Source organism: Danio rerio, chromosome 19 (genome assembly GCF_052040795.2).
Source record: "Danio rerio strain M-AB ecotype USA chromosome 19, GRCz13ab, whole genome shotgun sequence".
Taxonomy (NCBI): domain Eukaryota; kingdom Metazoa; phylum Chordata; class Actinopteri; order Cypriniformes; family Danionidae; genus Danio; species Danio rerio.
Genome location: NC_141039.2, coordinates 22,490,723 through 22,511,201, shown reverse-complemented (window position 1 = coordinate 22,511,201; position 20,479 = coordinate 22,490,723). Strand labels below are relative to the sequence as shown.

The 20,479-nt window shown below is 33.8% G+C and overlaps 1 protein-coding gene across 10 annotated transcripts in view; it reads left to right on the top strand.

Annotated features, from left to right (window-relative positions):
* tbc1d5 (TBC1 domain family, member 5) overlaps nucleotides 1-20,479 on the top strand; it is a 45,638-nt gene that overhangs the window by 7,844 nt on the left and 17,315 nt on the right. For all 10 annotated transcript variants that reach the window (XR_015945174.1, XM_087294104.2, XM_087294101.2 and 7 more), the window contains 12 exon segments: nucleotides 11,469-11,536; nucleotides 12,202-12,301; nucleotides 13,793-13,838; nucleotides 13,934-14,042; nucleotides 14,159-14,248; nucleotides 14,325-14,399; nucleotides 16,178-16,245; nucleotides 16,943-17,045; nucleotides 17,177-17,265; nucleotides 17,384-17,434; nucleotides 19,420-19,489; nucleotides 19,583-19,755. Coding sequence is in view for 9 of the 10 variants with exons in the window: in XM_087294104.2 (XP_087150230.2) it covers nucleotides 12,205-12,301; nucleotides 13,793-13,838; nucleotides 13,934-14,042; nucleotides 14,159-14,248; nucleotides 14,325-14,399; nucleotides 16,178-16,245; nucleotides 16,943-17,045; nucleotides 17,177-17,265; nucleotides 17,384-17,434; nucleotides 19,420-19,489; nucleotides 19,583-19,755 (971 nt within the window). In the remaining variant the exon portion in view is untranslated.

Sequence of the window (20,479 nt, the reverse complement as noted above, 5' to 3'; positions counted from 1 at the left end):
AGGGATTTTCTCTTTTTTTTTTATTAATGATAAAAACAGGCGACAGCAGGAATTGCGTGCTGTCACTTTAATGGTTTCACTTTCACGTTTCTTTTGATTCTTATCTCGTTTGTTTATTACACAAACGAGGGTTAATATGAATAATCATAAAAAAACGTCATTACACCTATTTGACCATTGAAGCGCTCAGGTTAAGATGAGATGTGTGCACTCTGCTTGTCTCAATGTGCGAATGAGACCGAATGCTGACCGCATGCTTCTGACTGTGTGTGCGCGCTGCACACACACACAGAAGCACGCAGTCTTTTGCGCTTTTAAGAGCAACACGTATACAACTGGAAAGGGGCGGTATATGACGCAATTATCGTTTATCTCGATTAATGGTTTTTCATAATCGTTAGAAGCCAAAATCGAAATCAGATTTTTGATTAATTGCACAGCCCTAACGCAACGTGCTGAACATTGGACCACAGTCTGGACCACTCTTATAACCACAGTGTTACTTTCTATTGATGGCTTAAACTTTTTTCCCCTTTTTAGATTTCTGATCTGGTTAAATCAGATTTATTAATGTAGTGAATTATCATTTTCATGGAGCAGGTGTAATATTCATTATTCCAATTCTTATATTCACTAAGGTGTCGCTGTCATCATTAACCTGCAGGCTGCATTCTACTCACGAGAAAAGGCTGCGAGAAAATAAATAAAAATAGCAAAGCTACGGCAAAATAATAAATAAAAAGAGTAAGGCCATGGTCAAATAAATAAATAAAATAAAGAGTGCAACTGCTGAGAGTGCAAGCAGCTAGGGACACCGGCCCCCGCAGCCAAAAAATGGAACGGCCCACCGGGAATTCTCCCGGTCCTCTCGATTAGCCAATCCGGGCCTGGGTGTAACCCTAGTGCCCTAGCCAAATGCCCTCCAGATTTTATGATATATGATATGATTAATTAGTGTCATTTAATCTCCTTAACTCTCACCCCTCCTTTTTAGCTCAGAAATGAAACATGAAATGTGCAGATGACTTAGGGCTTTATTTTAATAATCTAGTTGCAAAGTAGTGATGGGCATTTCTGACCATTCTTCATTTCAAATTCGATTCGATTCATTTCCATAGGTTTGACAAACAATTAATCGATTAATTGGGGGTGGAGCTTAAGCAAGAGGCTGGCGCGTGTGTGCGTCATAGCGACAATTAAATAATATTCAATTTAAAATATATATATTTTATTTAAAGCCCTGTTAAAAATGTTGATAAAGCTATGACAGGATTCTGAAAACAATTAAATCCACGCTGTTGGGTTATTAAAAATCACCATCAATATTGGTTAACACAGTAAACCTTTAAAGAAGTGTGAGCACTGGTGTATTTAGGCATGGGCAATATGGTCGATGCCCAGGGCGACATCTTGCTGGGGGGTGGCACGAAAGCAAACTGACGCATGCATGCGCGCAGTACATCAGTACATCCACGCTGATAAAATGGCTATGAAGCATTAAGGAGAGATGATGAAACAGGGAGGTAAGATTTAATGACATTATTTCTAAGCCATGACCATGAGTTGGGTCTAAGACAACAGATAATTACATAAAAGATATTTTTTTGCATTCTATAAAATTGTCTTTAATATTCAAGCAAAAAATTTCTTAAGAGATCTTGCATCTTTCTAAACCCGGATCCTTTTATTGTGGTGCAAAGTAAATGAGTCTCCATTTGCAATGCTAAGCACCTCTGCCCAGTGGTACCTGGCTGTTCCTGCCACTTCTGTGCCTGCAGAGCCCGTTTTTTCCACCGCCAGTCTAATTTTTTTCCTTTCATTAAAGACAGACTGATCTTTTTAAATAAAAATATGTAGTACTTTCTTATGTTAAGTTTTATTAGCCATGCATGGTAAAATATTTAGGCTGATTTTGTTCTAATTTAAAGCAGCATAGTTAAATTAGGCCGGCTTTATTTTTACCTCCACCGACTGATCATTTTGATAGAAATGTTATTTTACCTAATCTTAAAGTTTTATAGCTGTGGTAAAAAATATTCAGGCTATATTTATTTTAAGTTTATTCAGCCAAATATGCTAGCTTCTAATTTTAGTTAGGCTATGTGCTACTTAACAGTCGTTAAGTTTTGGTGAAACTTATTTTTTCGAACCTTTTTCTTTTTTTGATCCACGTCTGTTGTGATGATACTGAAGTAAAATACTGTTTTGGTAAAAATGTCAGTGGAATAAAATAACTGAAGTGCAGAGTGTCGTGTGTTTTTAATGTTGTTGTCTACAATACAGAAAAAGGTAGGTTATAGTTTTAAAAATGGATCCAAAATATTTATAGAAATAAAAGACACATATTGAAAGGGATAATACTGTAAAATAACTTTGGTTTCTTTTTTTTTTTCTACGGGGCTTCAGTTGGTGCTGTTTTAAAGCGCCCTGTAACGGGAGAGCCGCTTCCACTACCTTTTCTAGTTGGCATGTAGTTCAAGCTCACATGCATTTTGTATAGATAAAAACAATTTGTAATATAACATTTTCATATTGTGTCTTTGGGCTTTATGATTAATTTTATTTACAATGCGTCATATAGAAAACCTACATGCCTCAAGTAAGTGGCGGTTCTAGTTTAAATGGCACCCTGGGCAAACCACCTGCTTTTAGAAATGTACTTAGAAATAAATACAAATATTATTGTTATTATTATACAATTAATTTTCTAAATATATAATAACAGAAATCAATCCTACACGTAAATGGAGAAAATGTAAGGACACAACTGGAGTGATATGCTAAGATCTCCTAAGAAATATTTTGCTAAAATATTAAAGACAATTCTATAGAATACAAAAAATATCTTTTATGTAATTATCTGTTGTCTTAGACCCGACTCATGGCTGAGATTTGTCATTAAGTCTTACCTCCCCGATTCTTCATCTCTCCTTAATGCTTCATAGCCATATAGTCAAAATAAGATCATCATCATATTATAACTTTAGTTTTGTTGACTTGCAAAGCTCGCTGCTTGCCGATACGTCTGCATAAATGTTACTCCGGTTTACTCAGTTACTCAGTACATAAGCAGTGTTTATTTTATCGGAGTGCGTGTACACAGCCGGTATTCACACCGGGAACAGAGCAGCGCGTGAATGGTTTTCTGCGCGCATGCATCAGTTTGCTTTCACCACCGTTGTTTCTGTTGCGCATAGAGAATATCAAACTTGTGCATGCGAAATACAAAAAATGTGAATGGTCTCTAATGTCTTTACTCTGAGATTTCTACTTTAAATTAATTCACTTGCATAAAGTAAATCTTATCTCAAAGCTTTTACTGGGGCTCGTTTTTTTTTTTTTTTTTTTTTTGCACCTCCCCATGCCACTCCCCAGCAAGATGCCTGGTTATCGACCATATTGCCCATGCCTAAATACGCCACTGTTCATACTTCTTTAAAGGTTTACTATGTGTTAACCAGCATATTGATGGTGATTTTTAATTACCACCATTAATAAACAGCGTAGATTTAATTGTTTTCTGAATCCTGTCATAGTTTTATCAACAATATTTTTAACAGGGCTTTAAATAATATATATATATATATATATATATATATATATATATATATATATATATATATATATATATATATATATTAGGGATGTAACGGTATCAGAATTTCACGGTACGGTAATACCTCGGTATGAATGTCACGGTACGGTATTTATTGAATCATTTACAGGAAAAAACAAAACTTGTGAAAATACTCCAAAAAAGTGCCAAAAGTGTCAATGACATACAAATTAGCCATCTATCTGTAAGCTTTGAAACAGGAACTTCAATTTTAAAAACAAAAAATTATTAAACCATGTAAAAAAATAAAGTTTCAATTTAGTATTGTTGAAAACTCATCACATTCAACATTTAATCACACTCAGCCCATCTACCCAGATGAGAGCTCTGCTAGTCGGACTTCTCATCAAGCATCTCCCGCTGGATCTAATCTCACTATATTTATTAAACGGGATATTTCATTTATCTTGTTGTCTTTATCTAACGACATATTCCCTGACTTTGGTCATTGCAATCTATTACTTGTTCTCAGGTAACGTGTTTTGGCTGAGCGCAAAGATAAGTTAATGATTAATGGAAGCACGTCCATTCTGTATATTGACTGATCGCTTGCCTTTATTTCCTATAATGTATAAACTTATTGTATGTTATACTTTTAAAATGGCCATTATCGATTCTTAAAACTGATACTCAGCAAAAGAGAGGCTGTGTTTCGTATTTTCACTGAAATTGAAAGGAGGAAGTGTTGTTATCGGCTCCGTTTTGTTATAAATATCCACACAGTGAAGATGACGCTCATCTTATGCAGCACGACGCCTCAACATGTCTGCTGTCTAAGTTGCTAATATTAAAATGAAAATAGGCAGTTCCTTAAATCATGTTTACATTTTATTGTTAAGAAAGTGAAACAACGAAGCCAGGGTGATGTGAATGAAGTTATAAAGTACACTGTTCCCTTTGAAGATTTACCCGTGTCCTCGGTATAATCTGCTTTTCCATATCAAACTGAGAAGAAGAGACTGCAGCCTTGATCAAACTTGCGAAGTGTGAACTTACACGGAGATAATGCAGGACTGAACTGTGCGTGTTAGGCTACTTAATATTCAGGAAAAGCCCCAATCAGAGAGGCGAATGTCTGCAGCCCCGCTTCCGTTTTCAGATGTACATGACAGTTTATAAGTATCACACACCAGACGCGCTCATTCGAATGATATTTAACATGAATCTAATCAGATGGCGCTCTGTGGCGCGGCTGAAAAATGAACTGCGTCCTGAGCCGTCGCCGGGCGCCGCCGACTTGCGGCGCCGGTGTGTGTATCCTGATAGAAACCTATGTTTAGAATTCTAAAATACATGGCGCTGCGTGGCGCTGCGCTGCGCGGCGCGCCGCCGAGCGCCGCTTCTGGTGTGCGACCTGCTTTAGAGTTTTCCAGCTCTTTTCATCCCCGCTTCTAGCAGCACACTCCATTTCCGCATTACTGGATCTGTAGCGACAACAGACCGCAAGGGATGATGGTCAAGCATGGGCTGATGGCAATTGTAGTTTTCGCTACCTCCCGTTCGCTTCATTCGCCTGAGCAAATTTTCTCATAAGACCTATAGTTTTACCGAGTCATGCGACTTCGGTAATATCGAAAAAAAAATAATATTGCGGTATGACGGTATTTACAATACCGTTACATCCCTAATATATATATATATATATATATATATATATATATATATATATATTTTTTTTTTTTTTTTTTTATGTTATTTAATGGTTGCTATGATGCACACACGCTCTGGCCTCTTGCTTAAGCTCACCCCTCGATTAATCATTTGTCAAACCTGTGGATTAAACTAAATGAAGAATGGTCAGAAATGCCCGTCCCTACTGTATGATAGGGTCCTTAGAGCTTAAAGGTTGTCAATACAGGGCTATATGTAAACGTATCTCTCTGATAAAGATCTGTCATCTTTTTTCTACCATTATACATGGTTGGAGGCTGGGTTAATAATTTTATTTTCATATGGAGATTTTCTTTATAACTGTAAGGATGAGGAAAAAATCAAGAAAGTGACGCAGGAAAATTCAAAAATTGTATTATTATTATTGGATATGGACTGACACATTTTTATTTATAAGTGATTATTTCTTTATTCATCTGTGGACATGCTGGAAAATCAATTATACTAGATTTTAATTGTAATTCAGCTTTTCTCGTTACTATGCACATGTATACGCACAAACACACACAGAAGAGAAGGAAATTTCACCCTGCTTCTAATTCAAGTAATTTCTTCCAGCGCAGTTATTGGGTGCAGTGATAAATATTTATGCGTGTGTGCTGCGTGTGTGTGTGCAAATATGTATAGCTAATGAAAAATGCAAGGATTCATTTGAGGAGTGATTGCATCAGTGCTGCCTTTAGCCTGCAGCTGTGACAGGAGATGCATTGGTTGCAATGTTAGAAACAGACTAAACCAACCGAAGACCATTGTACATTTCTGTTTTTACTTCGTTTCTGGATGCTTTTGTTGTATTCCTTTGTCAGGTCCTGTTCATTATTATTGTCATGTTTAGCATATTTTAATTATTATTCATGCATCTGCCTTGACTTAATCATTCCTCTAGTGCTCCCTCGGGCTTTATGCTAATTTCCTGCACTGTACTTTATGGCAGAGGATTGTGGGATTTCCCACTGTACCAGAGCTAATGCATAAATCTAATTGAGCTGGGCCAATGAGGTCTGTAGCTGGAGAAAGCTGTCCGTTAGCATTCACATTTATATGGAGGGTGCCCAGCTGGTCCTGGAATCTGCCAACTTTGTTATTGCAATAATTATTTTGTTTATTAGCATTTTTATTTGGCTGAAAACCGCTTTTGGATGACTGCTAATAAAAATGGGGGCTTTTTACTTTTTTATATTATGCAAATAATGTTATATTACATCATTTTTTCTATTAATAATAACATGGTGGATTAATCATTTTATTTATTAAAAAGTAATAAAGCATGCCTTTAGACTGTGAGGGAAACTGGAGCCCCCATTTTAAAAAGTCTTAAATCTCAAAACCTAAATTTTAGGCCTTAAAAGTCTTAAATGTACTGAAATATTGTGTTGTAGATCTTAATTTTTTTTTTCAAAGGGTCTCAATTTTCTTTTGTTCATGAATTGCCACCCAATGTGGTCATTAACACCCATACAATCACCAACAATCCATCTCAATAAAACTCTAAACTTTGTATTTAAAAAGGTCATTTTTGAACTATTTTCAATAATGGTTTAATTATTTTCCTTACAATAGCATGTGTTTAATAGTGCTCCATGTATTTACTCTTGAAAACGCTGACCTGGACAAATTATTGTGCATAGATTTAGCTTATTATAGTTTTTAAAACTTTTAAAACATTTTTATTTTTAAGAAAGTTTATGTTGGAACAAAAAAAAGCTTAACTTGAAGCTAGCTTGCTTTTATACAATATTTAAAATATTTTGCTTAGAAATACCTAAAATATTTACATTTTTTATTATAAAATTATTATTGTATTATTAAATGTATTCGTTTGATAAGGCGAAAAAAAATCCTTTTTCCATTCCATCCCAAAAATCCTTTTTATATATATATGTATATATATATATATATGTATGTGTATATATATATATATATATATATATATATATATATGTATATATATATATATATATATATGTATATATATATGTGTATATATATATATATATATATATATATATATATATATATATATATATATATATATATATATATATATATATATATATATAAAGGGGAATGATTATTCATCATATAAACTAAACTGAAAAATGTAATAGTATGTGTATACATCAGGGCTGCACAATACTGGAAAAAATATGTGATGTGCAATATTGTTGCTTGTTGTAATAACAATGTTATTGCAATTAAGATATTTTTTTATGATGAAACATTTCCCTAGACAAATGCTATCTTTATTAGTCGTGTTCTTAAATCATTTATTCATTTCATGATAATATATATTTTTAGATTTATTAGTATTAACTCGAGCTGTGTTAAGGTGCAAACATTCAGTATGAACAACACTACGAATGATTGAAAACCTCAGCAGCTATTCTAACTCTGATTGGCTGTTGTCAGTATAAGTATTTTGAACCCTGAGTTTAGTCCAGCCAATAGCAGAACTACTAAGTTTCTAATAGCATTAAAGCCTGTTTAGCTTGTATGCTATGTGCAGTTGCATTAGTAGTAGTAGTAGTTAGGGCTTCACAATATATTGTTTCAGCACCGATATCGCAATGTGATCATTCACAATAGTCACATCGCGAGTATACACAATGTTGAGTCTGGATTCTAATTGATAATTTTGCAAGTGTTTTTTGAGACCTGTGACTGTCTGGATTGTGGATTGGATTGGACTGTGAGACTTTTAAAAGCATTAAGGCATAAGAACATTTATTTTTTGTAACTTTAACAAATTAATACCAATTAATTTGATTGAATTGTTTGTAAAATGAAGATTAAGCAGTATTATTTTACATTTGATTATTTAGTTACTGTATACACAAATGCATTTCGACATTTCAGAAACAATAAAATGCTGTTGATTTAATTAGCCTTTTTTCTTAATTGAATTTATTTATGTTTATTGATTATGTTTTTTGAACTGCCCTACAGAATCTCCACAATCAATTTAAAATTATAGATTCTTTACAAACATCCATTCAACTCATCTAGTGCTATTGCATTCATATCGCAATAAACAGTATATATATCGCAGAATAAAAGATTTGCCAATGTGTTGTTTTTCTAATATCGTGCAGCTCTAATAGTAGTGGTGGTGGTAGTAGTGTTGGTAGTGGGGGTGATGATGATATAATAATAATAATAGCAATACGAACTTGATAATACAATTATCAATGTTTTATTTTATATCATTGTTTGTTTGTTTTTAAAGATTTATTACACTTTTTTTTTTGCATCCCACTACCACAATGGCAGTTTCATTTTCTAAATTTCTTAATATATCACTAAATAAACCAAATTTATGATGCATGAGCTATGTTTTGGTGTACTGTGGTGTAAGAGACTATGCAGTGTTTATTAGTTTATCTGCATAATTGATTAGCATTTGCTGGAGGTTGTGTGTGGGTTCATACCCAGATATAACCTCATTAAACACAATGAATGAGAAAGAGAATAGTTTTAAAAATAGAGGAAGAAATGCAGACAGGCCTGTTTTTCCTCATTTTGGGGCCTAATTCTGTCACATCAGCACTGTCTGGCTCTATATTTTCGTAGCTGGGATATTTTTTTGGTTTGTAAATGACTGGGAATCACTTATAAAAAGCGCCTGGCACCACCACCGTCTTTGTTCAAAGAATAATTACACCACGGATATACAACAGATCAAATGAGCTCTGATTGTTTGCCTCTTTGTTCGAGCCAAGACTGCGTTTTAATTCACTGCACATCTGTCAAATGTTAGCAAGGCTGGTTATTCTGGTAAATGTATATTGGATTGTTACTGGAATAAGGATCCTAAGGTGATGGTTTACTCATAAACACAATACAGGTAAACAATGAACTGTTTTTCATCCTTTATTTGCTGTCATGTTTAAATGTAATTGTGGCTATATTCTGTGGCAGCCTGAATCAGCTAACAGAGCCAAATACTTGGAGAATTAATTGGTTAGCTTAGTAGTTTCACGTGGTAATCTGGCCTTATACCACATGCTGAAATGCACTGTAAAAAAATGGAGGGTTCACACAATTTGGTTAAGTTAACTTATCAAATTAAAGTAGATTCAAGATAAAACAATTAAGTTGTCCAAAAAAAAACAAGAATTGTGTTGTTTCAGCTCATTTTAAATAAGTAGTTTGAACAGGCAAAAATCATGTTTGTATGTTTTTTGAGTGTATTTATTGAAATTTCTCTGACTATTTATAGGGCTACTGTATATTTTAACACTGTGCAGTAAGGCTCCAATAGTTAACAATAGTTAATTTAACTAAACGCATGTTAAAAAGTACAATGGCTTTCATTAGCCTTTGGTGTTTATTTCTTAGTCAATGCATTAAAATCATTGTTGTAAACTGATTACAAGCTAAAATATTTTTTTAATTATGTTGTTATTAAATAATAAGAGTTGTATTGTTTTAATGTTTAGTTTATATTGTTTACATAGTTAACTAACATAGTAACTTTTATAAATCTGCATTTTTCAATCAATCCATTAACTAACGTTTTCTAATGATGAGACTTTAAAGTCTTGGCTATTGTACTTTATAAATGATTTTCCAATTTAATTTGGTTGAAACATTTTTTACTCTGAAATTGGAAACTTGTCTATACAATTAGTGTTTTTTTTTTTTTTTTTGCAGCTTAGGTCAATTATATATTGTGATAAAATATTCAGAATCTCAACAAGAAAATCTGATAGTGTCATAAGACTATTTCAGGGTTGTTACTGTTAACTTAAACAAGTTTTATTACTTGAAAGAAATTCAATATTTACTGAGATTAAATGTGTAAAAAAACAAACAATTTATTTTCAGGTTGTTGTCAATGAAACATTACAACATTTGATTTAACTTAAATTTGTTTTAACTAAAATAAATTTAATAAAATGATTTGATAAGTATAATAAATAATATGTAATCAAATGAAAAATAATATAAATAACAAAAAAATAATTGTTTTAACATAAAGCTAGGAATGCACTGAAATGAAAATTTGTCCAAAACCAAAAAAAAAAAAAAAAAAACAGCTAATAAGGCCAAAAACTGAGACACCGAAAACATATTATGCCAATTATTAGTGTAATTGCATTTATAGCTATGAATGTGTACTAACCTTACTAAAATCAAGATCTTGCAAATGCATGAATTAGTATTAAAGTTTCAAATAATAAATCAAATAACATATTTAATTAAAAATTATTTAGCACATTGCAACAATGGCTTTTCACTGTTTGGGATGGGGACTTAGCATCTAGATGTTGAGTGGTTGAACTTGTCATCTGACTGAGGTTTGAGAGAGTGTATTTAAAAGGCCCAGGGCAAAAATTAACATTTTTGGATTTCACTGCACATATCTAACATCTAGTAAAGAGAGATTAGTCTTTTTTTCTGGGCTCTGATCTCTTCCTCCTCCGCTACTTCCTCTTGCTTTTTTTCGCATCCATCGTGGTCTGGATCATTTAGTGTGCACGCGCCCTGCTTTAATTCAGCATCCAAGTAATGATCTTTATAATGCAGATCAAGTATCCGAATAGATCGAATAGACACACCGCAGACATGCTGCTTTTCTCAGACACATGTGCAAGCCGTGGTTTCTGTTTGCGTCATCACAACATACTGTTTTGGCTGTGTTGTTTTGGTGATAAAAAGCTTTTAGCTGAAAACTGAAAATACACTTTTGGGCCGTTTTTTGCCAAACATTTTCGGTGGCCGAGTAGTTGGTGCATCCCTACAAATAGCATAAATTGAAAGCAGGAAATATAAAGGTAAAAACAAATCTCATTATGACTGGAAGTCTGCTACAAAATTTTAGATTTGCATCTCAAACAATGGCCCAGCCAATGTCCTGACTTAAATCCAATTGAGAATCTGTGGAGGGGGATAAAGGTCAGGATGGTGGCAAAACAGACTCTCAAACATGAAGCTCATCAAGATGAATGGGCAAAAATACCAGTGGAGACATGCAAAAATCTGGTCAGCAATTAATTGATTGCTGTAATAGCCAGTAAATGTTTTTCTATTTATTATTTAGAAGTGTATAAGTCTTCCAAATATATGTATAAGGAATTTCATAATATCTTGTAGTTTATAAAGCAAAGTCAACTAAAAGTAAACCATCAGCTTTGTCAGTTCAGAGTCTCATTTTGTTTTGCTCTGTTGCTGTTGCCAGATTAATGTTCAGTGGACTGTGGTCTCCACTGCGATCTGGCCTATGAAGAGAACCAGGCAACTCTAACAGTGAGTATATCCAAACAATAGCTGTGTACGTTCTTCTTTATTATTGCAATGTTGATTGTGGCTTCAGTGGAGTGAATATATAGTTTAAAATTAGAATTACTAGCCCCTTTTTTGATTTTTTCCCCTCTCGTTTAAATATCTGCCATATGATGTTTAAAAGAGCAAGGACATTTTCACAGTATTTTTAATAATATGTTTTCTTCTGGAGAAAGACTTATTTGTTTTATTTTGGCTAGAATAAAACCAGTTGTTAATTTTTTTTTAAAGCCATTTTAATGTCAAAACTATTAGCACCTTTAAGCTTCTTTTTTTTTTTGATAGTCTACAGAACAAACCATTGTTATAGAATGACTTGCCTAATTACCCTAACCTGACTAGTTAAGCTAATTAACCTAGTTAAGCATTTAAATGTCACTTTAAGCTGTATAGAAGTTTCTTAAAAATGTCTAGTCAAATATTATTTACTGTCATCAGCAATGATAAAAGAAGTCAGTTATTAGAAATAAAACTATTATGTTTGGAAATGTGCTGAAAAAAATCTTCACTCCGTAAAACAGAAATAGGGGGAAAAATAAACAGGGGGCTGATAATTCTGGGGAACTAATAATTCTGACTTCAACTGTATGTTTATATGTCTTTAGCTCTTTCTCTGTGGGTTTTTGTAGGTCATGCAGCACCCAAACTTTGAAACGCGGCACCCGTTGCAGCAGGACGAGCAAGAGACGGGTTATGACCCTCTACAAAACTATAACAGAAACAGAGACCGTAAGACACTTGATGCATTTACATGCAAATTAGAGGCCTTGCCATGTGAAGAACAGGGTTGTATATTTTGTATAGCAGTTACATTTAACAATATTGGCAATTAGCTGAAATGGAAGAACATAAAAGACAACAGGTGTTAGAATAAAATACTCCAACTAAATCACATTATTTTATATTCGCATATTAATCACATATTAAGTTGTTGAGCCAATTAAAACCATAAAGGCAATGTTTTGGAAGTTTTAGAAGGGCTAAATAGGAGAAAAGCATTTTATTTCCACTCCATCATTTTTTAACAATTCATTATTTAGAATTTTAGGTAAAATCACATTTGAAGGGGTGTTTAAGGCTGTCATGGCCTTTTATTATCATGACTCGTCATATTCATGAATATTCATTTCAATTCATTTTTATTTATATAACGGTTTTACGATTGTGTCAAAGCAGCTTAACATAGAAGTGCTAGTAAATTGTAACCGTCTCAGTCCAGTTTTCATTGTTGAAGTTCAATTTAGTTCAGTTCAGTGTGGTTTTTCACGGCTGAAAGTTCAAACAACGAAGAGCAAATCCATCGATACGCAGTTCCACAAATTCCAAAGCAAGCAAGCCAGTGGCGAGGAACAAACTTCCCCATTAACGAAAGTAAAGGAAAAAAACAGGCCTAATTGGGCATGACAATTTCTCCTCTAGCCAAATTTCTTGCGCAGAGCTGATGTCTAGGTGCTTGAGAGTGGAGAACACTGGAAGTCCATCATGGAGAAGCTGCAGGTTTGAGTAAGTCACCGGCGGGTGTACAGGCTGGCTCTTCGGGAACAATGTGGAGACTCGTCTGTCACTGGGGTCTTTCAGTAATCAGTCTTATGCTCTCCACTCCTCCATGACCACCACAGCATCTGCTCAGGATACGGCCTGGTCCAGGATCATCTCTTAATAGTTTAAAATCTCTAGAGGCCTCAAAATAAAAGCATTTATTTATAATTAAAATAACTTGTTTTAGAAATGTCTTCATCTTGACTTTTTAAAAATCAATTTACTTTAATATATTCTTGCTAAAACAGAATATAAATTTATTTTACATGCTATATAAAAATACTGTATTCCTGTTTGTTTTGCTTATGTTTTTAAATATCCAAACAGCCCTCAATTCAACCTTGAATGTTTTTGAGTTTTAAATTGATTTGTTTACATGGACAGTTTAAACATATTTATGAAATATGATTCAGTTATGATGTTTAATATTGTTTATGAAGAAATTGTTATCAGAAATACTTTAAAAATCTCTTTTCTAGTTTAAAAAATACATATTAAAGGACTAGAATAATTCTTTTTATTTGATTGATAGAAATTGCTTTGATAGAAATACCTTGCCTTGTGATAATCTGCATTATGGAAACTTAATTTGCCTTGTGGCATAAATAATTTTAGTTAAGTGTTTAGATCTTCAATTATGGTGCCTGAACTATTTTATTTGTATAATCTTTTGTATTTCAGGAGGATCATTGGACAGTGCTGTTGAGTCCACCCTTCAGTCCTACAGGTCTTTCATCAGACGTCTTTTATCTGAAATTGACTGCTGTGTGCTAAAAGTGTATCTCTTTCTTACAATGCTCTGTTTGATGCACTGTTTTACAGAAAGGAGTGGGATGATTTGTTCCAGAACAGTAACTACCTGCCTAGAATCAGACAGGCAGGCATTAACGGGCGATTACGGAGCAGCCGATTCCGCAGTGTTTGCTGGAAGGTAATGGCCACCTGACAGCTTTAAGGGTCTTTTTGTTGTTTTCAGGGATGAAAGGTGAAATGTGGAAATTTTGATGTGAAAGTATAGATTATAATGATGAGTTTCGATGATTCCAGCTTTATCTGGACGTCCTACCAGAAGATAAGGCTCAATGGATCAGTCGAACCAAGGAGCACAGAGCACAGTATGAGAAAATCAAAGAGATGGTATGTATGTGGCAGTAATTTGTGTGTCTTCGGTTGGTTTCGGTACTAAATTCTGGTTGTTTATCTTGAACTGCAGCACATCACGAACCCTCGTAAAGCTGCCGGCCAGCAGGACCTGGTGGTGAACAACCCACTGTCACAGGATGAGGGGGTAAGGCAAACATACAGTTCAATTATACCATACTTGGTCTAAATAAACCAGTGGTTTCCAATCTTTTTAACTTGCAGCCCACTAAAGCCAGCATGTACACTCACCAGCCACTTAATTAGGTACACCTGTCCAACTGTTTATTAACGCAAATTTCTAATCAGCCAATCACTTGGCAACAACTCAGTGCATTTAGGCATGTAGACAAGACCCTGTGTTTCCATCTAACTATTTTTATGCACATTTTGAAACATCACATAAAAATGCTTAATGGAAACACAGAGATGAGCATACATTTTATGCACATTTTCAAAATGCATGTTTCTTATGTTTCCTTAAATAGGATGGAAACACATTTACTGAATAAATTTCAGCATGTGCATTAAAAAATGTGACTGTTTAAGAGATCGTTTGACATAAAAAATGGCCACAATGAGACGCCATCAACCCTTGTGTGGTGTTCATATTTTGGTTACTCAGCCAGTGTTCATGGGTCTGGTGGACCCGCTAGAGTTTTGGCTTTCCAAATTAACACTATCAAAGTATTTTATGTTAAATTACTCAACAAATGTTTCCTTAATCCCAATTACAAGTCAGATGAAAAGCAAACATGGTTAAATTTTCCCTTTTACCTTTGTTAGATCATATTGATGAATTAATGTGCTTCTTGTTTTTTTTTTTTTTCTTTTTCATTATTATTATTATTATTATTAATGTTATGAAAAAATAAAACTCACAGATTTGTTTTTTTATATTGTTCCCACCATGGTCATGGACATCATCATCAAAAGCTCCTCTCTCTTCCATAATCAATTGCAAGGCCCTCGCAGCAGATAAACGTTTCGCCATCTTGATCAGTTGTGATAATGAAACACACTGGCAAAGTCTTATTTATAGTACTATGCCCCTAATTCGCAGATGGGACAGGGTATGAGAAAATAAAACTTGGTTCCCGCAAGAGAGAGGGTAAAATGTGTGGGAATGTAAGAGCAGACAGTGTTGATAGTTGAATTTTCAGCAATGTTGCAACTTCGTGCTGGAGCTGGAGGGGGAGGGGTAGAAAACACCACAAAGGAGGAGAACAGAACACTGGACCTACACTTTCAAGACTTTTATTAGACCTGGGTCTAGTGGACCCGAACACCTTGTATGTAATGTAAATGTGTGGCGGGAGGTACATTATATGGTCGTTGAAAATTTGTTCGGATTTATGTTCTTCACAAAAAATAAGCCAAAGCCAATGAATTTGAGGTTAAAAAAAATTATTCATTGTTTATTTTATTTTATTTTTTTTAAACTGAAAACGGGTCTCACACACCTGAACACCATACAAGGGTTAATGGGCAAACCAATAGACCGACCACATTGTATAACATCTGAATTAGTTTTGGTCACTGTAAATTCCCTCAGCTAGTCTGTCATCATAGGTGTTCTGTATTATTACCTCTTATAGCTGTCTTGAGCAGCTTTTCTTCCAAAGAGAGGTCTCACTCGCACGAAAGCCAATGTGCATTCATTTCTTGAAGCACAAGTTATTCGACATATAAGAAATAAGGCCCACAGTGGCTTCTACTAAACAACAATTTTCATTCATTTATTTATTTATTATATTTAGTGCTAGTTCATCAGAAAGTGATTATTTTCTTTTATTTAACTCATTGGATAAGAAACATCCCCCACGCCATGTCCCTTGCTATGACGCAACACCGGCTAAGTCTGTAAGAAAGGTATATATACAGTATATTCACTTTTTCTCTCTCTCCTTTTCTATTGCTTTTTAGAGTTTATGGAATAAGTTCTTTCAGGATAAGGAGCTCAGAGGAATGATTAAACAAGATGTTTTACGAACGTAAGTAATTGAAGTAATCAAACAAATACACTTATATTTAAAAAAAAATTAAGGTCAGAAGATGTTATGTTCACCAGTGATACAATATGTCTTTTTTGGTACATCTTTTGTGCTCACCCATAGGTATGCATGTTATATTTATAGTTTATGAGAATATATTTTGTTTTAAATACTTGTTCATCTCAAAACAGTACTGTGTTTTGTTACTAAACAAATGCTTATGAAAGAATCATTTCAAACGGTGATTCTTTGCTTCATTCATTTATAAAGACAGCCATTTATTTAATTTCTATTTGCAATTTAATTCTTTAAATACAATCTTATTAATGAAATAACATCAGTATCGCAAACTATTTAATAATTCATTTTAAAATCATATTTTATTTCTTTGTTTAAAAAAAAGCTGATTTTTATTATTTTTTAATAAAAAATATTCAAATATAAACAGTACCTTTTGATTTGCCAAATTGACTAGATTAATATGATTCTAAGCATGTGCTTATTTAATATTATAAATCAGTCTGTACTAGCACACAATTTACGTTTGTCTGCTTAAGTCATTTGAATCATTCAAATGCAAGTCTTAAAAACTAGGTTAATTGTTACTTAATTCAAAACAAAATGCTAGAAATTACTGGCTAATATAATGTAATATAACATAATGTAATCTAATAGAGTTTAATACAATTATCTGCAGGTTTCCAGAGATGCTGTACTTCCAGGAAGAGGATGTCAGGACGAAGATGACTGATATTCTCTTCTGTTATGCTCGAGAGAATGAGCAGCTTCTGTATAAGCAGGTTTAAACACACTTAATGATTGTGACAAATGCTGCCACACCACAACATAACCTGTGTAACTGGCTTTGTCAGAGTAATTTCAGCAAAAAAATTGCTTCTTTTTGTTGTTTTGTTATTGTTTCCCTCTACAGGGCATGCATGAGTTGCTGGCCCCAATAGTGTTTGTTCTCCACTGTGATCATCAGGCGTTTCAGCATGCCAGTGAGACGGCCAATCCTAGGTCTGAAGACTCAGATTAAACTTTACATTTTTCCTGTGTAGTGTTTAGATATTTTGCCATTTTTTTGCATTATCTTGCACAGTATACTTGTGTAAATTTTTTCCATTTTCATTTGCAGTGATGAGATGAAAGTCCTTCTGGATCCGAAATTCCATGAGCATGATGCCTAGTGAGTAAAGTAAAAGTCACATTATTACACTGGATTATCTTCAAACCAAACGCAAAAAAAGTGAAAGGAATTCAAAAGGATGTCATGATTAGGCAGATTTTTTAGTCCATCGTTGAGTCTATTTATTTACTTATTTAAATAATATAAATTTATTCACTTTTTATAAAATTCTTTGCAATGGTTTTGACTAATATGCTTAACATAAAGTCATTTAGCAGACACTTTTTTCCAAAGTGACTTCGAATTGAGTAGGCCTTCAGCGATTCTAAAAGAGGCAATACAGTGCTAGTTACAATACAATGTAACTTGTTTGCACTCAGAGAATTTAGTGCTAGTAAGAGTGCTAGTTTTTTAGAGAGAGAGAGAGAGAGAGAGATTCTACAGGTGGATTGTCAAGCCCACTCATCTGTTTGAAGCACACTTCATATATGCCCAGTGTTTGTGTCAGTAAGATGTTTGTGTGTTTTCAATAAGTGACTTGTTAAGCCCACTCACCCGTGTGAGGCACACTATTTGGGGTATTTTGGGTTCCTGTATAATGAGGTGGGGGAGAGAAGAGGGGTCTTGGTTTTATACATTGAGGCTCAGGTGCTCTGGGAAAAGATGGGTTTTTAGTTGTCATTTATCTGCTGTCCATGTGGTATTTAAAATTTTTAGCTACTATTCTCCCAAAACCATTCCCCATAAATCCAGAATTTAAATAGCAAAAATGCCTGCAGATTGTAGTCTAAAAATCAAGTGGCAGCTTTTGCAGCAAATTTACTGCATCAGGCTATGCATCACAGACCAAAGTTTACTGCAGAGGCTAAGAACTCTATTTTGACAATCTAAGCACATGGTCTAAAGCTCCCAGTGCATGTGGAGGTCTGAACTAACTTGTTTTTAGGGACAGGAAAAACGGTCTGCACACCTGGTGCATGTTCGAAAATTGTTGGTCTTATGCTCTTATCACTGAAACTACTAGAATTCTATAACAACTAAAATTACCATAGAGGTCATTTTGACCGTTGTCATGTAAGACGTCATATTTACATTTAAAGGCTTTTATTGAGATATCAAAATAAAGCTTTGAATGTCTGTCGTCGGTAATAGAACCTATAAATGTATATAGTTAGGCTCTCACTTCCATTATCACTTTCACAAGCAAATAAGAAGTTTTTTAGAGGCACTGACTATGCTGTTTTCAAGACATATCTAAAGAAAAGTTATGTTTTTGCCAACAGAAAGTTTTACTTTTGCTGGCAGGACGTTGCTTGGCAACAGAGGCTTGTATATTTAAAGCTAGGTGCAAAAGTAACAGACATTGAAAGTCCATTTTTACCTCTATGGTAATTTAAAAGTAGAAATACTCAAAGCTCTTTTCTGTTTTGTCATATTAATAAAAAAAACAATGAATAAATTCTTATTTACGAGAATATTATTATTTTATTTCAACAAAGTGAATTGCTATTTTGTGGTTTCCACCTGGATTTTGCCTTCCCAAATTCAAAAGCTTCCCAAGTCCACATACAGAGGTGTAAATGCAAAAGTTTGGTATTATTTTAAAATTTGGTATTTATTTTAAACCCCTCTGAATTTTCATAAAACACTGTTAAAAATGATTAAAATAATTGCATATGTTATCTGTGTTGTAATAAACCCCTTTTGTAAACTCAAATTTGAAAAGTGTATCTTTTAGGTTCTGTGTGGTCTAGGTTTGCTGTGATTAATTTTGGTGGTTCCTGCACGTGTCAGTAATCATAGAAAAAAAGAAAAATGTCTCGATCATGCTCTATGCAAAAGTTATTCTATTTCAACTGATGACAGAACCCGGTAGCAAAACTTAAAAATGGTCAGAATGATCGCTTCGGTAGCTCTAGTGTTATCTATACCTTTAAAGAAAAAAGATGGTGGTTTTAAAATCTCGCTTAACTGCATAAAGTGGGATACTCATTTTGTTCAGCCTAATGCATATATTCTCCTGTTTTTCACCATATATCCTATAGTACCATGTTTTCACTGCTCATGGAGACCGCAGAACCCTGGTTCAGCAGTTTTGAGCGGGAGGTCAGAAAGGTACTAAGCATGATTTTAAATAATATTTTGAACTTCAGCATCAAACTTGTTGGCCTGACTTTTTAATGTGTTTTTTGTGTCTGTTGGTTTTAGGGCAAGGAAGAGATGTTAACCAGCATCCCCTTTGCAAGACCACAGGACTCCGGCCCCTCTGTTGCTATAGTGACCAAAGTCAACCGAATTCAGGACCAGCTAATAAAGAAACATGATATTGAACTGTACATGCACCTCAACAGACTAGAGATAGCACCACAGATTTATGGAATGTGAGTATGAATATACCTATTATTAAGCACAAAATGAATAAAATTATTGTAATGATGTAATATATTGGTGTATAGATCCTTTCATTGGCTCATGAACATTTCCTGCAGCTTATCATTCCATTTTATAACTGTAACAAAACAATTCAATCGTATATTCACGTTAAAACGGCTATCACAACATTATTTAAAAGAATGTGGACCTTTTTGTATTTTTTGAAGCTATGGATATTAAAAATGTAAAACAGGAAATACATTACGACCACTGTTATTGTTTACATTCCTCAAAATGGTCTGTGTATGTTTGTATGCATGCATGCTTGTATGTATGTATGTATGTACTGTATGTATATGGAACACTGGCTACTGTCAGACTACTTGCGCATACAAAAATCTCACTGGATTATTACAATTGTTACAATCCTTATATTAGCTATTATTTGTAATATTGGGACAGCAGCCAGTGTTCCATATATATTTTACTTTCAGTTGTACTGTCAATAAAGTGTGGTTATTTTATTGGTGTGTTTAAAAAAAACAAGCTATTGAGTTAAATGTAAAGTCTTTCCAAATCATTTTATGCTAATAAATACAATTAAAAATAATTACATAGACATACTTTTTTTTACATGTCGTTAAGCATACTTTTAATTTGAATGACATTTAATTCTACATAATACTTATTTGATAATCATTTATTGTAATTCTCTGTGATGGATATAAACAG